The 22,803-nt window shown below is 46.2% G+C and overlaps 1 protein-coding gene across 4 annotated transcripts in view; it reads left to right on the forward strand.

The window, feature by feature from the left end:
- Window positions 1–22,803, forward strand: part of LOC144768710 (serine protease 27-like) — a 415,681-nt gene that overhangs the window by 65,610 nt on the left and 327,268 nt on the right. For all 4 annotated transcript variants that reach the window (XM_078652580.1, XM_078652579.1, XM_078652577.1 and 1 more), the window contains exon 3: window positions 5,618–5,783. In XM_078652580.1, coding sequence (XP_078508706.1) covers window positions 5,618–5,783 — 166 coding nt within the window. The remainder of the gene's footprint in view (window positions 1–5,617; window positions 5,784–22,803) is intronic.

Consider the following 22,803-nt stretch of genomic DNA (forward strand, 5'->3'; position numbering starts at 1 on the left):
TGTCATACATTCACCCCAGTACAGAGATCTGGGCCTAAATCCATCGTTTTTTTGCTCACCATGCCTTTCCAGTTTGAACCCAGCTATATGCAAATCAGTCTTGACCCTGTGCCCCATGGGAACAGTCCAGCCCGAACTGCCAAGCCAGGTCCTCCCTGGACTGGAAACAAGCATCCAAGGACCGGTTTCGGGCTTTCAGCCCTCATCAGCCTGGATAGCTTGATTCCAGTGGCATGGAGAGCACGGGACTCACGTCTGAGCATACCCGTCCCACTCGGGGTGACAAATGCAAAAACAACAGGTGATGGACAGAATGCAGAACAATGTCATACATTCACCCCAGTACAGAGATCTGGGCCTAAATCCATCGTTTTTTTGCTCACCATGCCTTTCCAGTTTGAAACCAGCTATATGCAAATCAGTCTTGACCCTGTGCCCCATGGGAACAGTCCAGCCCGAACTGCCAAACCAGGTGCTCCCTGGACTGGAAACAAGCATCCAAGGACCGGTTTCGGGCTTTCAGCCCTCATCAGCCTGGATAGCTTGATTCCAGTGGCATGGAGAGCACGGGACTCACGTCTGAGCATACCCGTCCCACTCGGGGTGAAAAATGCAAAAACAACAGGTGATGGACAGAATGCAGAACAATGTCATACATTCACCCCAGTACAGAGATATTGGCCTAAATCCATCGTTTTTTTGCTCACCATGCCTTTCCAGTTTGAACCCAGCTATATGCAAATCAGTCTTGACCCTGTGCCCCATGGGAACAGTCCAGCCCGAACTGCCAAGCTAGGTCCTCCCTGGACTGGAAACAAGCATCCAAGGACCGGTTTCGGGCTTTCAGCCCTCATCAGCCTGGATAGCTTGATTCCAGTGGCATGGAGAGCACGGGACTCACGTCTGAGCATACCCGTCCCACTCGGGGTGACAAATGCAAAAACAACAGGTGATGACAGAATGCAGAACAATGTCATACATTTACCCCAGTACAGAGATCTGGGCCTAAATCCATCGTTTTTTTGCTCACCATGCCTTTTCATGCAATTAGCCAGTGCCTAACCCAGGGTGGTGTGGAGTGCAAAAAAACGATGGATTTAGGCCCAGATCCTTGTACTGGGGTCAATGTATGACATTGTTCTACAGTCTGTCCATCAACTGTGTTTTTTGCAATTTTCACCCCGAGTGGGCTGGGTATGCTCAGACGTGAGTCCCAGGCTCTCCACACCACTGGAGTCAAGCTATCCAGGCTGATTATGGCTGATAGCCAGAAACCGGTCCTTGGATGCTTGATTCCGGTCTGGGAAAGACATGGCTTGGTAGTTCGGACTGGACTGTTCCCATGAGGCACAGGGTCAGAGCTGATTTGCATATAGCCAGTGTCTAACCCAGGGTGGTGTGGAGTGCAAAAAAACGATGGATTTAGGCCCAGATCCTTGTACTGGGGTGAATGTATGACATTGTTCTACATTCTGTCCATCAACTGTGTTTTTTGCTGGTGGGCTTGCAGCACTGGTTGTGCCACCCACAGAAGCAGCTTATAAAATATGTCTCAGAACTGCCATTGCAAGGCCTGTGTGCAGTCTAGCACTGCCATGTCGACTTGGTCAAGTGCACCCACTTGCCAGTCCCTAAACCTTCCCTTTTCTTCATATTAGACACCCCTACGGTAGGCCCAAGGGCAGGGTGCATTGTAAGTATAAGGTAGGACATGCTCTGATGTTTTTAGCATGTCCTAGTAGTGAATTACAGCCATTTTCGTTTTTCACCATTGAAGGCTACCTGTTCTCATAGGCCAGGATGGGCAGTTAAGATTGTTACTTTCTTACAATCCTAACTGAGTCAGGGAACATGGTAGAAATTCGAATTTAGTATGCCTGAACTCAGAATAATAAAATACATATTTTAGTAAAGTTTATTTTAATATCCTGTGTTTGCAAATACCACTTTTAGAAAGTAGGTATTTGCTTACCTAACCATTTGAGTCCGCCTCTGCTGAGTTGTGTATTTCTTGTCTGGGTTTGTGTGTGACAGGGATGGGGAATTCCAGGAGACAGGCTGGGACAGCCCAGTGGTGAATAGAGAGATTTACATCCAGATGGGAGGGAGGAGTGAACCTCGGACCTGAATAGGGCTGGGCCTTCCCTCACAATGCTGGCTACACCCCCTGTGGCTTGTCTGATGTCTCTGCCCTGCACTCTGAAAGGAGAAGAGGAATCATGTCAACACAGTGCTCCAGAGCTGTATCTCCCTCCCCTGTGCTGGCTCCACCTCCTGTGGGGCGGCTGATGTCTCTGCCGTGCACAGTGAAAGGAAGAAGAGAGTCATTTAAACACAGTGCTCAGGAACTGGTTTGAACTAGGCAGAGACCTCTCTGCCTTTAGAGAACAAAGGATTTTGGGGTGTAAATATTGGGACCCAGTCCCACAGACTTTAGATCACTTCTGGAACAAGAAACCTTTCTGCCAAGGAGAAGAACCAAGGAAGCTTGTGTCCAGGAGTTTGGACTGCCCCTCTGCCAGTGTGCTGTTTGCTGGGTTGGCCTGCAGTGGTTGCTTCATTGCCAAGGGTAGGAGGAGGAACTTTTAAGGACTTTCATTTATCTACAGAATATTCTCCAAGAGCTTGAACTGTGCTTGCCTCCTGTTGAAGTCTCAGGGCCAAAAGTCTTCACCTCCAGCTCCCTCCTGAATTTCCTTGCTGGGAATTCTGACTCCAGTCACTTGCGTGCCGCTGGGAGCTGGAAGCGCGACGCATCGAGAAGAAGCGTGTTGCCGCCGCAGCTGAAATCATCGCAACGCCGTAGAAGCGAGCCTTCGTCGCATCTCCCTAGAAGCGTGTGTTCATCGAAGCTGCCTGCTGTCACATCACCGGAGAAGCGTGACGCCATCGAGAGAGTCACCATCGCATCACCGGAGAAGCGTGTCGCAGGGCCTGTCGCGGCTCCAAAGTACAGAGTCATCGCAAGGCTGCCAGGGCGTCATCGCATCGCCGTATCAAGGGCACCATCTTCTCGCATCGCAACTGGATCATCGCATCGTCATCAAGGCGCTATCCTGTGCACCGCAACGGGCCCGCAGGCCGAGAATGTACGCATCACCTCCGCACCGGTATGGCTCACGACGAGTCCCCTACTCTGCGCAAGCATTGAGGAAGGACGCAACCGTTCCCCCGGGTCACGGAACTGACCCATCTCCCCTTCTGCGAGTCCTTTTGCATACTTTGCGTTACGCATCCAGGTACTTTGTTGAGAACTTTGTCGCATCTACCATCAACTTGAACTAAGAGACTTTAATCATCTTTTAAGTAATCTAAAGTGTAGTATTGTTGTCATTTGTGGTCTTGTGTTTAAGTCTATATAAAGAATACTTATTTTTATAAAACCTGTGTTGTGTCCATCTGTAGTGTTATCACTGTATTACTGTGTATATTCACAAATGCTTAACACACTGCCTCTGAGATAAGCCTGTCTGCTCGTGCCAAGCTACCAAGGGGGTGAGCAAGGGTTATTAAGGAGTGTAATCTCCTTATCCTGACTTAGAAGTAAGGGTCCCTATTTGGACAAAGGTGAACACCATTGCCAACTAGAGACCCCCAGATCTAACGATAATGAAGTAAAATGAACAAAATTGACTTGTCATTAATGTCTTTGGATCAACAATTTAGTGACTATACGTCTTTCTGAGCAGTGTTAAATGTTACATCATTCATCATTATAGTACATGTAATCACTTAAGGCCCAATTACGACTTTGGAGGTGCGGTGTTCAGTCTGCCCACCACAGCACAGCCAAAGCCGTGGACGGGCCACCCACCAGATTAGGAGTTTCTTCCTGGATTGTGTTTTTTAGGGGGTTTCCCACAGAGGTGCATGTAAAAATGGCCACCACAATGGGACCGCCAAAAACAGTTCCTGAACGGCATGGACTGAAAAGTCCATGCCGTTCAGGAACTGGTGTGCATGTACCTAGGGGGAACATATTGTGGGCCCCTGTGTGAATCCACAGGGTATAGGGCCCTCTTTGTTTCCTGTCTGCCAGGGTTTTTATGGAGAAGAAAAAGAACTGGCAAAAATTAAGAATCTTGCAAATTTCCCGCTTATGATTGTTGCACCTGCTAGCATCAGACCCTGCCGCACCATTTTGTAACTGTTGCATTCATTAGTGATTGTGCACATTAATGACAGATTTGCCTACATGTGTCTTTTGAACCCATTATTGACTGCTGTACTACTGTGTGACACATTATCTCGCCAGTTATGTTTGCGTCCATTAGTTAGTGCTCTGCAGATTATTGTTTGTTGCACACACTAGTGATTGCTGCCCTCATAATTAGATGCTCCATTCATTGTTGCTTTGCTGTTTTTTTCATCAAATTTTATTAGTAGATTAGATGCATTCACTCCAGGCATACTAATCATCACAATACCAAGTGAATTCTGGCCATCCTGTCAGTAAATGGGTCTGCTGCCAATGGAGCAAAATAAGCAAATCCTGTTTTGATTGGCCTGGGTGAAATTTTAATAACACTGCGTAATTTTAGGAATTTTGCATTATGCTTATTACAATAAATTCAGTAATTACACTAATATTCTCTGTATAAAATAGAGCTGGTGCAACATGAACAACCACAACATGTTGTTTTTTGTACCATTTATGTTTTTAGTGCTTTTTTAGAACAAAATTCGTCCTCACTCCTCGCATCGTAAATTGCCGCATGGATGCATTTTGCTCTACAATATTGTGCTAAATTATAGATTTGCAGTATTGTGCATAATTTTGTGCAGTTCTTCAGAAATATCAAATAATTATTCAGAAGCAAAAGAAGCAAATTTTTGCACACACCTAGGGTCCTATTACGTACAGGGCGCATTTTCACTGTTTGCATCCTGGCGCACTTCAAAACAGGTACGCCAGGCATATACAAGAAAAGGGTGCCCTATTACATTGAATGCGTTGGACTCAGGGCAGTCGCAAGCTTGTGCTGCCCGGAGGCAACACATTCATGTGAAAACGTAGCGACTGCTTTAAAGCCTCTCTGTGGCACCGGCCTGCACTTTGAAAGGGTATTAGAGATCCTCTTGTAGGCGGGTGCAGCCAGTGACTGCACCAACCTGCAAAGGGATGTCTGGGAGGTCAATGGGCTGCCCTTTCTCCCCTCCAGAGGGCTGCTCTCAGGGGGCACACTAACAGTGTGCCTCCTGAGAGTTTCTTTGCCTCTGCCCTTGTGTCTGTTATAAGGCATGGGTGCAGAGGCAAAGTGTTCCCTCATTTACATGGGTCACTCCCCCATGCAAATGAGGGAACGCCCGTGAAGATTGCGCTAATGCTTTAGGTGCGCCTGCGCTATCGGTATAACAGAACGGGTCGCACAAGTGTCTGCTGCCCCTTCTGTGTTACCAAAGTGCCCCAGGGGCGCGCAAAGCGGGCGCACATGTACATTGTACCCCCTGCGGCACTTTATGTAATAAAGACATTGTGATTAATAACACTAGAACTCTTAACTTTCTCCAATCCAGAATGCTGTAAGATTTTGAATCTTGTTCTGCATCCTCATCCCTGCCGGTATTGCCAGAAAGTAAAGTTAAGTAACTATAATGTTTGGTTTGTTTCCTCTAGAGTGTGGGAAACCAGTGGTTTCCAACCGTATTGTGGGCGGACAGGATGCTGTGAAAGGGGAGTGGCCATGGCAGGCCAGTGTGCAGGTGGACGGCAGGCACATTTGTGGAGGAACTCTAATCACAGACAGCTGGGTGGTGTCCGCGGCACACTGCTACTACGGGCAGTAAGTAAAGTTGGCATGACTTTAAAACCCTTTTCACAATCACATACTCGACAGTTTCATGAGCAACTGACTGGGTGATGGAGGGTACCAGGTTCAGGGTACACATGGCCACTGCAGGCTTAGAGTGTCATTTAGAATTTGGCAGAATAGGAGGATGTGTTTAAATTTGCAGTGCTCCTGCATTGATAGTTTGTGGCTCACCCACTGTATTTGGAGTGAAGGGAAGGGCTGGATTTCTGATGACGAAGTTTCGCTGGGTCAAAATGTGAAACATAGGATGTACTGACCCAGCCATCGGATAACCATTAGGTCATATTGACATCTGCCCCCCGCCCCCATTTAGAGTGGTGAGGCCATCATTTGCTGTCTCTGCCTAGAGCCACCTTGTGAGGCAGGATTGTCCCTGACAAGAAGTCTCTCCATGAGCCCCATGCACAGGGAGAAAACTCTCTGAATGTGGGGTAAATAGATGTTTTTATTTTCTTGAAAATAAAAAAAACATTACATTTTTGGTGCCGACTTGGGAAAGCTTTACTACTTACAGTGCAGCTTCTCCACTGAAGGTAAAAGGAACCCTGCCATCCTGGAAGGGATATTTAAGTATGGGAGGCGGAAGCAATGGCCCCTACCTTCTTTGAGGCGTGGCGTATCACCCGCCTTGCATGAAAATGGCCCTATAGTATCAAGTGCAGGGGACTCCCATGATGGGAGGGAAGTGTGCATGGTCCAAAGAGTGTTTGTCATGGCATACCTAATACTATAAACATTTGACATTTAAGCATCCCTGCTTGTGTAGGAGTCTGAAGCCCCTGCTGAAGCATTCCTTCTGAGTTAGTTCAATACAACGCAGCCAGAGATTCCTTTTCTGGTTGATGCCAAAATGTAGTCAGTGACAGACTCGGAAACATGTCCACGGTAAGTTGGCACTACATGTAATGATTAAAAGGAGCTAGTTACTTTGACAATGTACGTGTTGTATGTGTTTGTTTCGGAAAACCGATTGTTTTTTTTAAAGACCCTCACCCACCAACCTAGTTGGTGGCATGCTTCATCATCGGGCCCCACCAGAGGCACCGAGTGTGCCTCAGGTGTGCTGTGATGCCTGATTACAGCGGAGCAGGTTGTGTTAGGTGAGTGTGCAGTGAGGTGTTTAGAGTTGGGTTTTAAAATACTGTCCTAGAGGTCCCAAATGGTTAATTTATTACTGGGCCCTAGGCAGGGTTAAAAACAAGGTTTTGGGACGTGGTCTCTCACGTCCAGTATGGTCAACTAGTTTCAGCCGGGCCTTTTAGTTAAAACTGCCTTTTGTCAGGACCTATGTGTGAGGGGGTGGAACAGGGGACTCTCGTGTTGTCAGCACCCTTATGTGAAGCACACGCTAAGGTGCTGTAATTGTAAGAGGATTGTTTCCTCTCTGTTTGCACCTGTGGAGAAAAATGACGGGACAAACACAAAGACACAACATATTGGGAACACATTGATTATAGAGGCACATAATGAGTGATGGCAAAGCCTAGTGCCTAAGTAGTGAGCGAGTCAACAGACAGTGAAATGCGGTAGTGCCGGGTTGTGTGGCAATGGCCGGATAGTAATGCTATGCATTAGAGGTGCTAGTACCTGAAGGCGAAGAAACCAATTTGCTGTGATAACCAAGGTAAATGAGGAATTTCGATTAAAAAGTGAGAGCTTACTTCCTAACTTCAAAGGACAAACTCCATGAGTCTCTGGAGGGGATCCGAGACTCCTATGCACTCCGGGGGGAGGAGAATAGATTGGGTAAAGTAGTTAATGAGAAAGCGGCTCGCTACTAGCGGTAAGGAATGCACACTCAGGAGTAGCCGATGGCTGTGTCCCGGTGGCGGTACGGCAAGCGAACTCTGACAACCCCACTTACTAAACGTAGTCTCTAGATCCTCTGAATCACCTGATGTGCCTGGCCAGGAGCTCCGTGGATGCGGGATCCGTGAGCCGGCGTGATTTAAATACAGAGTTAGCGCCGCAGCTGGTGCTGGTTCAGGAGGGGCGTGGCACCCGCGCGGGTAGCGTCAGTAAAAATAAGAAAGACAAACACAGAACACATACTCGTGCTACCTGGGTTCTATATCTGTGATTGATAAAAGGTGGCATGACAAGAGAAAACAAAAGTTCTATTAGCGTGGTATCGCTGGCGATAAACTAAGAGGGTGCTGTCAATCAATTCGTCCAGCTGCCGGTTTCACTACACAGGGTTTTAACGTGTATTGGCTGAAGGCAAGTTAGAAAAAATGACATGGAAACAGGTGATGCTGCCTGTGGGAGGATACTGCCTAGTGGCTGATATTAATTGTGGCAGTACGCTGTGTTATATGGAATGCGAGTGTACCAATTTGAAAACAGTCCTGCCAGGATATCATTTCTGCCTGCCAAGGTATGTTGTCGTTCAACCCGTGGATGTGGGTTGAAAGCCGGTAAATCCAGTGTTGTTCTTTTGGATGTATGACGGTACAACGCGTACCGTTACAACGCGTCCCTTTATGACGCAGTTTTAACAACGCAAGTCATTACAACGACTTGCGTTGGGGGGGCGCTGATAGTGAATAGTTTAATTTACTATTCCAACACCAGTCCCCGTGGATAGTAGGGAAGGTGTTGCATAGTAAATTAAACTATCCCCTATCCTAGAGCGCCCTTGTTAAAACTGCGTCGTAACGGTACCGCGTTGTAGCGGTTCCGTTGTAAAGGATGTTTCCCGTTCTTTTGTAAGGAGTATCTTTTCATTGTTGGCTGGATGGACTGGTATTTGTTCAATGACTGTCCATCGCATATCATTGGGTGTGTGCCCTTCTTGTAGGTAGCGGTCCATGAGTCTGCTATTCGACTTCTTGCAACGGATCATGCTCCTGTGTTCTACAATCCTGGTGCGCACTTTTCTAGTGGTCATACTAACGTATCTGAGTTTGCAGGGGCACTCTATGAGGTATATCAAGTTGGTAGAGTTACAGTTGGTGTGTTTCAGTTGGTGCCATGTCTTGCCAGGTTCCAGGTCAAGGGTTTTACTGTGTCCTGTCAGGTGGCAGACACTGCAGTCACCACAGGGATAGTGCCCGACCACATTGGGTAGACCCCATGCTGTGTGAAGTGTGTTTCTTGGTGGGGGTGTGGTGGCCCTGTTGACACTAGTTGGTCTTTCAGGCTGCTAGTTTTTTTGTAGGCAAATAATGGTTGCATCCACCTTCTGTTGCCTGTGTTTAGGATCCTCCAATTTCTGCGGATTTTTTTGGCCACATGGTTGGAAATGCCATTAAATGTTGTGATACAAGTTAGTGGTGTTGGTGTCTCTGGTCGTATGTTTTCCTCCAGGAGTGCGTCGCGGTTTTGGTTCCTAGCGCGCTTCCTGGTATTCTCAATTATTTTCTTTGGGTATCCTCGTTCTTGTAGTTTTAAAGCCAGGTTGGCCGATTGCTTGTTATAGTCAGTGGGGGAACTGCAGTTGTTTCTGATGCGCAAGAACTGTCCAAATGGGAGATTCTCCCTGAGGGCCCGTGGGTGGAAGCTCTCAAATTGGAGCAAAGAGTTTCTTGACGTTGGCTTGTAATATGTGGAGGTTGTGCGTGTGCCTTCCTTAGCTTCTATCATGAGGTCAAGGAATGGTAGTTTCTCTTTGCTGGCTGTGCTGGTGAACCGTAGGCATGGGTCTCTTGCATTGAGCCAGTTGAGAAAACAGTTCAAGGAGTCTTGTGTGCCAGTCTATATCATCAGGATGTTGTTGATGTAGCGACGCCAGAAACATATTGTGTATTTGTAAGGGTTGGTGGGTGAGAGAATGTGTGTTAGTTCAAAGTCATATATGTAGTGCCCCACCACGCTTGGGGTGAAAACACTGCCCATTGAGGTACCACTAGTTTGTAGGTAGTAGGTGCCTTCAAACTCAAAGTAGTTTTCCTTGGGGGTCAATTTGGCGCACTCTAGGATGAATTCTCTTGAAGTGGGGTGTTCCCAGGATGATCTGGTGAGCATCTCATCAAGTACTTTCAGAGTGGCATCTTGGGGGAGGCTCGTATATAAGCTCTCAATGTGTAATCCCACTAGTAGTTGAGTTGAGGGATCAAAGCTCCTGTCCTTGATTAGGGATGGAATATGTTTTGTGTCCTTGATATAGGTCGAGGCTTCCTGTACCAATGGGTTCAGGAAGAGGTCACAAAATCTGGAGAGTGGCTCCAGGAGTGAATTGATGCCAGACATGATGGGGCGCCCTGGTGGTGGTCTTGCTTCCTTCTGAATTTTAGGGATTGTGTAAAAGTAGGGGACTCTTGAGGTTTTTTTGCAAAGAATACTGCCTCCTGTTTGGAGATGTGGTTGTGGTCCTCAGCTGTTTGTACCAGGTTGGTTATTGCGGTCTGTAGGGCGTCAGTGGGGTCTTCTGTAAGGCGTTTATAGTTGCGTGTGTCACCAAGGAGTAAGTGACATTCTGCAGTGCGATCCTGTTTGTTCTGGATCACTATTCCTCCACCCTTGTCAGTGGGTTTGATAATGATGTTAGGGTTATCCTGGAGGTTTGTAAGGCTTCTCTTTCTTGTCTAGAGTGGTTGTTGAAAATCTCAGGTTGTTTTACTTTTTCTGCTTCATTGTAGACTGCTTGCTCAAAGGTTGATATTTCAACCAGAATGCTAGATGGTGGGGGTATAAAAGTTGATTTGGGCCTGAGGCCAGTTTCATTGGTGCCCTCTGTATTGTCAGATGGTTGTTGCTTCTCAAAGAAAGCTTTGAGCTTTAGTTTTCTGAAAAACTCAGCTAGTTCCATGTGGAGATGGAATTTGTCCACTTGTTTGGTGGGGACGAAGGCGAGTCCTTTATTCAAAACCTTCTCTTCCATCGTGGTTAGTGGAGAAGAGGACAGGTTGAAGACAAGGGATGGGGGTTGCTGTGGAGTAGATAGCGGCTCCCGCTCGGTCCTGGTTGCGCTTCCTTCATTTTGTGTCTCGTGTTGGCGCTCACTGGGCCATCTTCATCTGGCCAGTGTACCTGTTGTTAGCTCCTTCTGCGGCCCCTGGATCGTCTGCCCTGGCCTAAAAAAGGCATTTGTTGGTGTTGTCCAAAGAAGGCTTGTTGTACCTGGTGGTATAGTGGTGGCCAGCCAAAATAGGGATTCTGGTGCGGATGGGCAAAGGCCGGTGGTCCGAAGTTTGGGGTCGGTTGGTGTTGTGTGCCCCATGGTTGTTGCCATCTTTGTGCCCGTTCTCAATTTCTTTGTTGTCTGGACGAACCCATGCTCTAGTCACTTGACATGGAGGTGTTGTCCCCCGACGTATCTGATGATCAGTCCTGTCTTTGTGGGGCAGTGTAAAAAAAAATCAAAAACCACTTTATTCGATTTAGTTAAAAATCATAAAAGCATTCTACAACCAATTTAAATAGAGCAAATCGATTTCATGAGAAGTTACATACAACAATAACACATTTATACACGGTTTAAAAACAGCTAAAAAAAGAGGTAATTATTAGCACATTTCATGCTCCAAAGCAAACCCCTGTGTTACATTTGCATTCGCCTCCTCCTAATCCTAACAGCAGCAACAAGATAGTTAGCCACGCTAAACATAACTAAAGGTGAGTCCAGCATTTGGAGATACAGGAGGGCTGGTTTTGCCTGATGAAAAGCTTTGACCTTCAATAGAGGCACCAAATATTTCTGTCTGGGCACAATGTAAAAATGGCAGAACAGCATAAGGTGCATATTATCTTGCAATGAGAAATTGTCGCAGTTACACACTGGTGCATCCTCCTGCTTGTACCAACCTTGACTGTCACAAAGGACCGTATAAATCTGGTTGAACCGGAGTTTTACCAGAAGCCACCTATGAAAAGGGATGGTAACTATGGCAAGATACGGTTGTATGGCTAGGCAGGTAATAGTCAAAAAATGGGCTCTAACCATGGGTTTTGTGAGTTGGCATTCCTCTCTCTCCAAGGTTTTCAATTTAGAGAAATTAAGCTTAACCCAATCTAAATCAGATTTCTTTAAACCCAGAGGGGCGGAAAAAATCTCGGGACGACCAAGTTCCAAAGAACACTTTTGAATGTATGACAGCCATGCAATTTTTTTGAATTTGTCCAGTTTTAAACAGTCCCTCAGTATTTTATGATTTAAACCAAGGTTGTATTGGTCCAAGTCCTAATCCATAAAAGAATAGGTGCCATTGAAAGGATATCGGTAATATACCCTAGACCCAGCTCCTGATGAACTGAAAACGTGGCTGTCGATTGGGGGAGCCCTAGTATAGATCGAAGGAACTTATTTTCTTTCCTTTGAATGGTTTCACTGTTCACATATCCCCACAGACCTGAACCGTACCTAGCTATTGCCACAGGTTTTGCCCTGTACAAGCTTAATAAAGCACCAGTCGGCTTCCCACCAAGTCTCCTAGAAAAACTTAAAATTGCATTTGCCGAGCTCCTAACTGCTTTAGTTTTGGCTGTAATTTGGGGAGCCCAGCTGCCCTTAGTATCATAAATTACTCCAAGGTAAGTAAATATTTTGACATTAGTGATCACTTCACCATTACAGTAAAACTGTTTGGTGTTGTTTTTAACATCCCCGAATGCCATAACATGAGATTTGGAATTATTAACCACTAAGTCAAGTGAAGACATAAAATTGCTAAAAGCATTTAAAAGTCTCTGCAAGCCCAAGTGTGTCCGAGCTATCAATGCAGCGTCATCCGCGTACAGGAGAACAGGGATGCGGGTATCCCCTGCACGCGGAGTGTCCAAGGTAGCAGTTAAAAGGTTTTTCTCTAACGAATTTATATAAAGAGTGAATAGCATGGGAGCAAGGATGCAGCCCTGCCGTACACCCCTGCTCGATTTAAACCAGGCTGTACGATTTCCTTCTTGGTCCATTCTAATCGATGCTTTTAAGTCCTTGTGGAGTTCGGCCAGAAAGTGCACAAGAGGAGGATCGAGTCCCAAATTTAACAACAAGGACCACAGCCGAGCTCGATTGACTAAATCAAAGGCCGTGGATAGGTCCATAAAAGCAACAAAAATTGACCCCTTTGTTGCCGTGGAATATTTTGAAATTATCAAATGAAGATTTAAACATTGGTCCTCTGTACCTCTACCTGAACGGAACCCGTACTGTGCATCTGCTAAAATGTCATTTTCCAAAGACCAATTGTTAATTCTTGCCAGCAAGGCTTTGCCCAGGACCTTCATAGAAGAATCCAACAAGGATATAGGTCGGAAGCACTTAGGGTCGCTTCTTTGGCCCTTTTTAAAAATAGGGACTATGATTGAGCATGCCCAAGTTTTTGGCAAACCCCCCTCAAGTACGCAATTAAAAACATTGGCTAATAACTCAGCCCACATCCCTGGGTTTAGTTTATAGAGGTCCAAAGGGACCCCGTCTGGGCCGGGGGCTTTATTTACAGCTGAGCCTTTTATCGCAACCTCCACTTCGGTTTTACTGAATTTGAGCTTGGGAAGAGAAGTTGGGAAACAAGGCAAGGCAGATGTCTCAACCATTTCATTTGCCCCATATATATTAGAGAAATGTTTGAGCCACTCTGCTTCAGGAATATTCACTTCTAGATCTATGTTATTTGATTGAGCAAATAAAGGATTGTTAATAATGGACCAGAATTTGGAACTTTGTTTAAGGGTGGTGGAATCCATTAAAGAGTCCCAGGCTTCCTCTTTAATGACCTTTTTCCGATTCTTGACCGCCAAGGCATATTTCTTCCTCAATTGTACCACCTGTGGCTTGTCTCTGGGGGAGTGTTTAAGGGTTTTCAGGAGAGCGGAGTGTGCCTTGGAGCATGTGTGATCAAACCAGCCAAAAGCTGGGGCAGGTCCCCTCTTGGGTCTAGCTGTAAGCTCTTCTTTCACTCTGGCACAGATAGCCTCAAAAGCACTGACTACCTCTTTCCCCCCCCTATCTATATCCCTACATTTCACAAGTTCTACTGCCATGTCTTGCTCAATTAGTCCTAGGAAGTCCTCAGGGCAAACTTTACACCATTTAAGACGCCTTCCCTGGTCTGTACTCCTTATATCCTTCACAGAGGTGGCCCTCAAGGCTTCTTTGCTTAGCCCAGTGGCAGCGTCCATAACTAGCAACACCGGGTTATGGTCACTGTACCCACTAACAATAGCATTATAAAACAGTACATAGCGGAGAAGACCCGGGGACATAAAAATATAATCGATGATCGATTCACTTCCCCTTGCGTTGTATGTGACCACACGGTCCTTTAAGTCTGAAAAACCTGGTTCGAATAAATCGTTAGATGCTAACAAATTTTCCAATGCCACACCCTTAGGGCTGTGCTCAAAATGTGGCAAAGACGTATGATCTGGGCCAGTATCATCCTCAATCTGACAATGTAGCCCACATAAATGAACATTAAAATCTCCCATCAGAATGAGTTGAACAAAAGTGGTTTCTTTTGACATGTAATTAGTTAAAAAGGAAGATAAACCATCTAAAACAAAATTTGGGGGGCCCCCCTGCATAGAATTATAACAGTTTATTAGAACAATCTTGTTCTTATCTGCCAGGAGGATTTCCACCAACTGAAAATAGTATGAGGAGCTGGGGATTTCCTTAACAGTACCTGCTACTTTAACTGAAACTAAAAACAACAGACCCCCTCTATCCCTTCCCGCCGTGGAACTCTGAGCTTTGACAAAGTACGATGTATAACCATCCACCCAGAAAGCATTGTCTCTTGCCCAGGTTTCCTGTAAGGCAACTATATCATGATCCTTTAGCTTTTGTAACCAGATCAAGTCCTCCTGCTTAGCCCGTAGGCCCGCAATATTCCATGAAAGTAGCCTAATATTCCCCCTGCCCAGGTCTAAAGGATCAATTATGGCTGCGCTTGCTTTGTTACATAATGAATCAATAGAAACATTGTCGCTACAAGGGGCATTCAGGCTTTTATGCTTATGCTCTAGTCAATCAATATCTATATCATTAGCTAGAGCCGAAAACCTATTGGACAGGAGTAGGTCATTGGTAGGGACGTTCCTTACAGAATTAGCTGAGCCACCAGCCCTGGGATGCTTTGTCACCCATTGATTAACATGTAAAGGTGAAATAAGTTTGTCTTCAGCCCAAACTTGTTCAATATGATGTGACATGATATTCTCTCCACCACTTGGCTTATGTACTCGGGGATAGAAAAAGCAGAGGGGCATCGCGCGAACACCCTTACATACTGGGTCCACTGGGGAACCATCCCAAAAGAGACGGCTGGAGACATTTCTAAATTTAAAATTAACTATTACGCAGTCTCCTGCAACATCTTTCCTGGTCGTGCCCACCCAGTTAACCCTTCTTCCTGTCAGAATATAGTCTGCGTGTTGCTTTCTCCCGTACAGTTCGCATTACACCATTTTTTAATATGCTTAAGAAGGGTTTCGTGATGTTCTACCTCCCCATCAGCTAATTTGGGCACATTAACCAGAATTGCTACAAATGGTGTTGCATCAGGAGGTAAATTCACTGGGGGCACCCTTCCCACCCGACCCCCCTGTGTACCTCTGAGCCTTACTACGGGAGTTACACTAGGAACAGCCTCCTGCATAGGAATATATATACCCTTGTCAACTTTCCCTTTGTTTTGAGCAGGGTTATCAGTGGCCACTTTAGTAGCCATGGTGGCTATGTTAGTTAGAAGACCGCCAACCTTTGGGGCAGAAACCTGCACAACTGTTGGACATTGCGCCATAGGTATAGAAGAGGAAGGGGGCCGGGTATTTAAAACATCATTGATGCGCTCACATTTCGCCACAAGGTCCTTGACACAATCCTTCAGAGTTTCAGTGGCAATCTGGATTAGGGCGGATTCAAGCCTATCCGAAAAAAGTTTTTCTAATAAAGACGAGATGCCCTCCTGAGTAACATACATAGCACGTTGAGCCCCAGGCTGGCTGCTTGCTATACTTCCTAAATCAGCCGTGGCCACCGGTATTGAGGGTATCACTGTTTCAGACAGTACCGGGAACGGGAGAACAGTAGGAGATTGTGGCAGGATGGGTCTGCAGGACTCGATAATGACCCTAGGTTCCAGCGGGATACAGTTAATGATGGAGGTATTGAGTGTATCTGCGCCCACTGGGGTAGTTACAAGACCCAGCTCGCGCTCTGACTCTGCAATCTGTGTGGATAGTTCACCCACTTTCGTTGTCAGGTACGTAATAATGCTGGTGGTGTGCTTAGGCACCTTAGCTTTCGCCTCGCCTACCGCCGATGTTACAAGTTTGCGCTTACCCATGATGAAAGGGATGTGGCCCGTCCCGTCCCTGATCGTCCTTGGACGGCCTTAGACGGCCCGCCCTCTGCCCGGGCTCCGCCCGGCGTCGCCCACGCACGTCCCGCGACGCGGAGGGAGCGTCTGCTCTTTGTAGCGCCTCCGGGCGCGAAGAGTGCGGGAGGCAGGAAGTGCCCGCAAAGCTCGCTGGGAGCTGTAGTCTCCAGCTGCGTTGTTGGAGCTAAGGCGGCGAGACCACAGCGTTCCCCACCCAGGAGCTGGCGCTGGGGCTGCTGTCGGCGTTGGTGTAGTGGCCGCTAAGCTCCTCGCTGTGAATGGGGCAGTGTAGTTGTCATCTGAATATGGGTAGATCTTGGTGTAGCTGAATTTCTTCAGGTCCTTCTGGAATTTGGTGATTTTCGCATGTGTCAGATATTCCTTGTATTCCATGAGTTCCTTGTTTGACTCCTCCAGTTTCTTTTTGTATGAAGTGATGGTGGTTCTGAAGAGTGTCTCAGTGGCCTAGATATCAATGATCATCGCATCACAAGTTGGCACTACACCCAGGGCTTTAAGTAGGATGAAAAACTGGGGGTGGCTGGTATCAAAGAGGCGTGGCAATCTAAATAATGGCGTGGCTTAAAAACAGGTAAACTGAAAATCTGTGCTTAGCTTAGTGTGCCACCTTACTGGTATTTTGCTGCTTCTGTAATTGCATCCGTTCATGCAATACAACAAGTAACATTACACATACAACAATCCAGGACTGTTGGCTTTGCCAATGGTTGTTGGTTGCAGAAAAGAAATATGTAACGTGTAACAAACAACAGTGTCTCAAGCAAGGGTGTTATTTGGCGAACAAGTATACTAAGTACAATTAATTTACATTGGAATAGATCAAGAGGGAAGGAAGCCAAGGAGACAGATTTCATCAGAAATGCAGTGTATTTCAAATGTTACTCATGTTAGACATATTGTAATTCATATGTACAATCACATAAAGTGGAAGCATTGCGTTACATTAAATGACATGTAGCCAACAATATACAGTGTGCAAGTGCTGGTGAAAATCTGGTGACGTCGCAAGTGCCACGTGAGTGGGTATATACAGCGATTGTGGTGGGCGCAAAACAAATGGTAAGTTAACTTTAAAAGTCTTCACATAATTCAAGATACCCAAACAATTAATGCTTCATGAATACAAGGAATGAGGCAAGGTATCTGCAATGGAAAGGCGCAGGAATTCCGCTGTGGAAGTCGACTGCGTTTCAGGCCAGTAGGAAAGTTAGGCCATCATCAGGACTCTGTTACATTTTATGAAAACAGTGCTGGGGATAAAGGAAATTGCGAATGTACATGGGTATAGTACAGTGGACCAGGAGAAGACAGGTAAGGAAGAGGGTGGCACAATCAAAGGGCCAAGTGTAAAAAGAGTGCGCAACTGAAGAATACCGCGTGACTAGCTAAGAGCAGAAGAGTAAGTGAACTAAGTGCGCGAAATTATAAGGTAAGTAGACTCACTCACGGATCAGAACCAGGCTGTATCCTATGGGACAAGGAATGTCCAAGGTTGGAATGAGAGGGGGATACCAGGCAATTCAGGATACCCGCAAACTATCTGTAGTAAAAAGAGAAATGGATGGCCTACTGTAGGGTCCTTGGCAAGTAAAACCGCTTTCGAAGCCAGGTGGGGCAGGATGAGAGGCGGTCAGGGGTGCAGGGCGGCCACTCAGGGGAGGCACGGAAGGGGGGAGAGAAGCTGCAAATTGGCAAGGCTGGTGAAGTGGTAATGGGAGTAGGGCAGGAGAACGGACTGGGGAAGGGATGGGCCGTTGAAGTACCGGTGAGACCCGAAGGAGTCGGTCCCATGGAGGAAAAGGCTGTACCGATCTAAGGACGGAGAGAGGGGGCTGTGAGGGGCCAGGGACGAAGTATGGCATAGCGCTGGCTGGGCAAGGGAGTGAGCTAAATGCTAGCTGCCGTGTCGCGGGGGAAGGGGGACAAAGAGCGTGGCCGGCGGGGTACCGTGGGTGAAGGCATGAGCTAATCGCTAGCTGGCGCGTGGTGAGGGACGCGGAGGGGGACAAGGCACGTAGCCGGCAGGGACCCGTGAAGGTGAAGCCCCAGGACCGACGTCTAGAGAGAAACTAATTATGGCCATGGGCGCAGGAATGCTGGTGTCCAGGCCAGGAGCGAGCTGGGCACTGAATCGGATATGACAGGAGTGAATCTCTGTGCAGCTCCTAGTTACTCGGGGATAGGGGAGGGGGGGGTCGGTAGTGGGAAAGGCCAGCGGGGAAGGAACAGGGTAACTGAAAAGGGAACGGACGTTGGCGGACATGTCCGGCTGGGGCGACGGAGAGCATGGGTACAGGACATCGCGCGTCTGCTTTTGCCCTGGGGACTTGGAATAACCAGGCATTAAACTTCTTAAGGGTTCAAAGAATGTCTCTGGCTCTCAGTTTTACTCTTTTAGTACTCCCGGACATTTCTTTATGTGATTTTGCCTTCCGATGGCTTCCTTTTTTATGGTTGCTCTTTCCTTAGTGTGGTTTGACCTTTCAGTGCTTATTGACATCAACTGGTGAGATTAATGCCACTTTCTGTCATCAAACCACACATCAGTGTGGTATTTCTTTTTTTTTATTTCAAATCATTTTTATTTTTCAAATCAGAAATAAAAAACAAAGTACAAGACAATACAATACAATAAGGATCAAGGAGGCAAAAAAGATATTACAAATGATTCATCATATACAAGACCTGAAAGAAAATGGAGAGTGAATCATTGACTCATTAGTGTAGCAGACAAACCTAAATAAACAAAAAGAGACATCAGCAGTGGTCATGCAATTACATACATATTACGTATATATGAATACAATCGCAGTTGCGAAACCATCAAGTGACGCACATTAGGGTCAAGTCTTGACTCGGAGGGTTGCTGGTTAGAACAGGATGTCTTGAGAATAGCTCATTGCTCTAAGGGGGATCGAACGAGAAGGAGGAAGCGTCCAGGGCCTTCCAAAGTTTTTTATGGGAGATGCGACTTGGTGAAGAGTGTAATGTAGGGTTATCTGCACCTCTTAGAAAGGACAGCCAATCTTGCCACATTTTGAATGACACCTCAGAAGGATTCTTCCATTTACACAGAATAACCTTGCATGCCAAGGTTAGGAGAAGATCAAGAAGTTGACGATCCACCGGATTTGCCAGATGTGGCTCTTGTACCCCCATTAGAACATACACAAATTCTCTAGGTGGGTTGAAACCAAAGATGTGCTTAATACAGTCAAATATTCTGTTCCAGTAACCCTTCAGTAAAGGGCAATTAAATAACATGTGTGCCAAGTCCCCCACCTCTGCCTCACAATTCCAGCAAGTTGGGGAGTCCCTTAGGTTTGTTTTATAGAGTCTTTCAGGTGTCCAATATGTTCTGTTAATTAACATGAATTTAGTCTGTGACAGAATAGGTGAAATCTTATTTCTAAATGCAGTAGTGTGTATAATGTCCCAGTCAAAGATCATACCCGTCGTGTTTGATTCTGTTTCCCATCTCGTCTCATTTTTCCTGTTCGCTTTCTGAGGGAGGGGAAGGAGCATTTTATAGATCTTTGAAACGAAATGCCCAGATTTATAGATGCGTGGAACAGAGCCCCATAGCCATGGTTCAGAGGAGGAGAAGGAGCGTGCAGAGAGGAGAGTTTTTAACTTCAGGAAGTCATAGAAATCTAATGGCGTGAGGGCATGTGTGGCTTGTAAGGACGAGAATGGTAGGGGGTCGGTCCCCTCGAAAAGATCACTTGCTAAGTTAATACCTTTCGCGGACCAGTGAGCCCACTTGAGCGGTGCTCCGTTGAGTTTCAGTAATGGGTTGTACCAGAGAGCAATTGATGTGGATTTTTTGATCTTTAGGCCTTTGTGGTTTGTTTGATCAAGTTTCAGGAGAGCCCTTCTTGTGTTCAAAAAAATATATTTGGAGTGGGGTATATGTGTAAGCTCCATGGTGAGTAGGGCCCCGAGTGGGATATTGCCCAATATCGCTTTTTCGATGTCCATCCACAGCGGGGTATAGTCTGAATCTTTGATTAGCCATGAAGCTCCTTGTTTACATAAGAACGCTGTTTGGTAGTGTCTGAAGTTCGGGAGGCCCAGGCCGCCTTTATCTTTAGCTAGGTTCCTCCCTTGCCACAGAAACGTACCAAACAGCTTCTCTACCCTGTGAATAAAGTCATCGGAGAAAGTCATTGGGAGCATACATGCTATGTAGTTAACTAAAGGTGTTACCATCATCTTCAGGGTTTCAGCCCTGCCCCACCAGGATAAGTATTTTGGGGGCCAACCATCTAGGAGCTTGTTTATTTTGTTTAGAACGATGTTCTCATTAGTGCGAACTGTAGAGATTAGATCGCTATCAAAGTCTAACCCCAGGTATTTAAAGCAGCCAGGCTGCCATGTTAGCCCCGAGTCTCCTATCATGTCTTTAGTCCCAAGATTATTGAGCGACTTGACTTCCGTCTTGTCTTTGTTTAATTTGTAGCCAGATACTTTAGAAAATTCGTCAATCGTCGTGAGTAGGGCCGATATTGCTTCATTCGCATTCTCTGAGATTACCAATACATCGTCAGCATATGCTGTTAATTTTATGACACAGTCGTTGAAGGGGATTCCAGCTATATTTTTGTTGTGTCTAATTTGATACAGGAATGGTTCAATAGCCAACACGAATAGTGACGGGGAGAGGGGACATCCTTGTCTCGTGCCTTGGTATAGTCAAAAAGGTGACGAGAGTGACCCACCCGCCCTGACCCTCGCTATAGGGCAGAAATAAAGGGACATGATCATCTTTATGATTGAGGGGCCTAAATTAAATTTGCAGAGCACGGCCTCCAGATACCTCCAATCTACTTTATCGAATGCTTTTTCAGCATCTAATGTTATTGCTGCTGTGGGGGTGGATAGGAGTTTAGCTTTCTCTAAGACATGCGCTAGAGCCCTGGTGTTGTCGCTAGACAACCTGTTTTTCATGAATCCCGCTTGGGAAGAGTGTATGAGTCTTGGTAGTATTTTCTGGAGGCGTGCCGCTAGGATGGAGGCAAAGAGCTTACAGTCCAGGTTTATGAGGGAAATGGGCCTATAGTTCTTAGTTAGGGTGGGATCTTTCCCTTCTTTCGGAATAACCGCGATGGTAGCCTCTGATAGGGTGCCCTTAGCTTCCCCTGTTTCACTTATTTCCTCGAACATGTTGAGCAGAGGTTGCGTGATTGACATGGAAAAGCATTTGTAAAATTTTGTGGAGAAGCCGTCCGGACCGGGGGCTTTACCACATTTCAAAGATTTGATGGCAGACTGAACTTCCAGTAGCGAGATCGGGCCGTTTATGTCTGTTTGTTCTTCCACGGCCAAGGAAGGGAGATTGCAGTTACTCAAATACTCATTTATCTTTTGGTTTTCTACTTCTACATTCTTGGAGTAGAGTTTCTCGTAAAATTCTTTAAAGAGGTCTGTTATTTTGGCTGGGTCGGAATGGGCAACTCCCATGTGGTCAGCTATGGAATTTATTGTGTTCTTTTGCATTTTAAATTTGAGGTACGCTGCCAGACTTTTACCTGCTTTGTTTGATTCACACAGTTTGAACCTTTTCCTCCTATCCAGCCAGACCCCTGCCCTTTCACTTACAATCTTATTATATTTGTATTTCTTATTGGCTAACTTATTTAGTGATTCAGCTTTTCTGTCTTGCAAGTGCTTAGTCTCTAGGATTGCTATTTCTTGCTCTAGATCCTCTAATTTCTCATTATGGTTCTTATTCATGGCAGATTTAATCTTGATAATTACACCTCTTAAAGTACTTTTTAGTGCTTCCCACCTAGTTAAGTCGGAGGTATAACCCCTGGTATTGTGGACCAGATACTCTTTGATAGCGGTTTCAATGGTTGCTCGGTGTTGTTCGTGTTCAAGAACCTCATCGTTGAGACGCCATGTTGACTGACGGGCGGATGGTTTTATGTCTGAGATGGTGAGTGTAATGCACGAATGGTCGGACACAAGCCTTGGTTCTATTGAGGTTTCTACTATTCTGGATGTAGCGTTCTGTGTGATAAATAAATAATCAATCCGTGAGAACGAGTCATGGGGCGGGGAGTAGAATGAGTAGTCCCTGTCAACCGAGTTTTGCAGGCGCCAAGAGTCTACCAGGTGGAATGGCTCACATAGGTTCTTGAAGGCTTTATGAGACCTATTACTACGGAAGGGACAACGCGAGTCTCTGTCCAGGGTCGGGTCAAATGGTAGATTAAAATCCCCCGCGAGAATGTGGACTGCCAAGTCCGGGATCTTTTCAATTTGTTTCGTAAGGTCCGACCAAAACTTCAAGTCGCATGTGCTTGGGGCGTATATGTTTGTAATGTAGAATTCCGTCCCATCTTTTAGGAGTTTGGTTGTAACCCATCTCCCCTTGGTGTCAGTCGTAGATGTGAGGAGGTCAATGTTAGATTTTTTGGAGATCAGAGTTACTACACCATTCTTTTTCCCTACCGGATCTGAGCCCGTGACATCCCTGAAGAATTTATTTCTAAGTGTATATAGCTGTTTAGCCTCCAGTTTTGTTTCTTGGAGCAGTGCTATGTCTGCCTTCTGCCTGCGCAGATAGTCCAAGATTTTTTGGCGTTTTACTGGATTGTTAAGGCCTTTGACATTCAGGGAGAGTACCTTTAGCTTCCCCATCTGAGTAACCCCCATAGGCGTGTTAACCACTGGCAATGGTGTAGTCAGTTTTAGAGTGT

Source organism: Lissotriton helveticus, chromosome 7 (assembly GCF_964261635.1).
Source record: "Lissotriton helveticus chromosome 7, aLisHel1.1, whole genome shotgun sequence".
Taxonomy (NCBI): domain Eukaryota; kingdom Metazoa; phylum Chordata; class Amphibia; order Caudata; family Salamandridae; genus Lissotriton; species Lissotriton helveticus.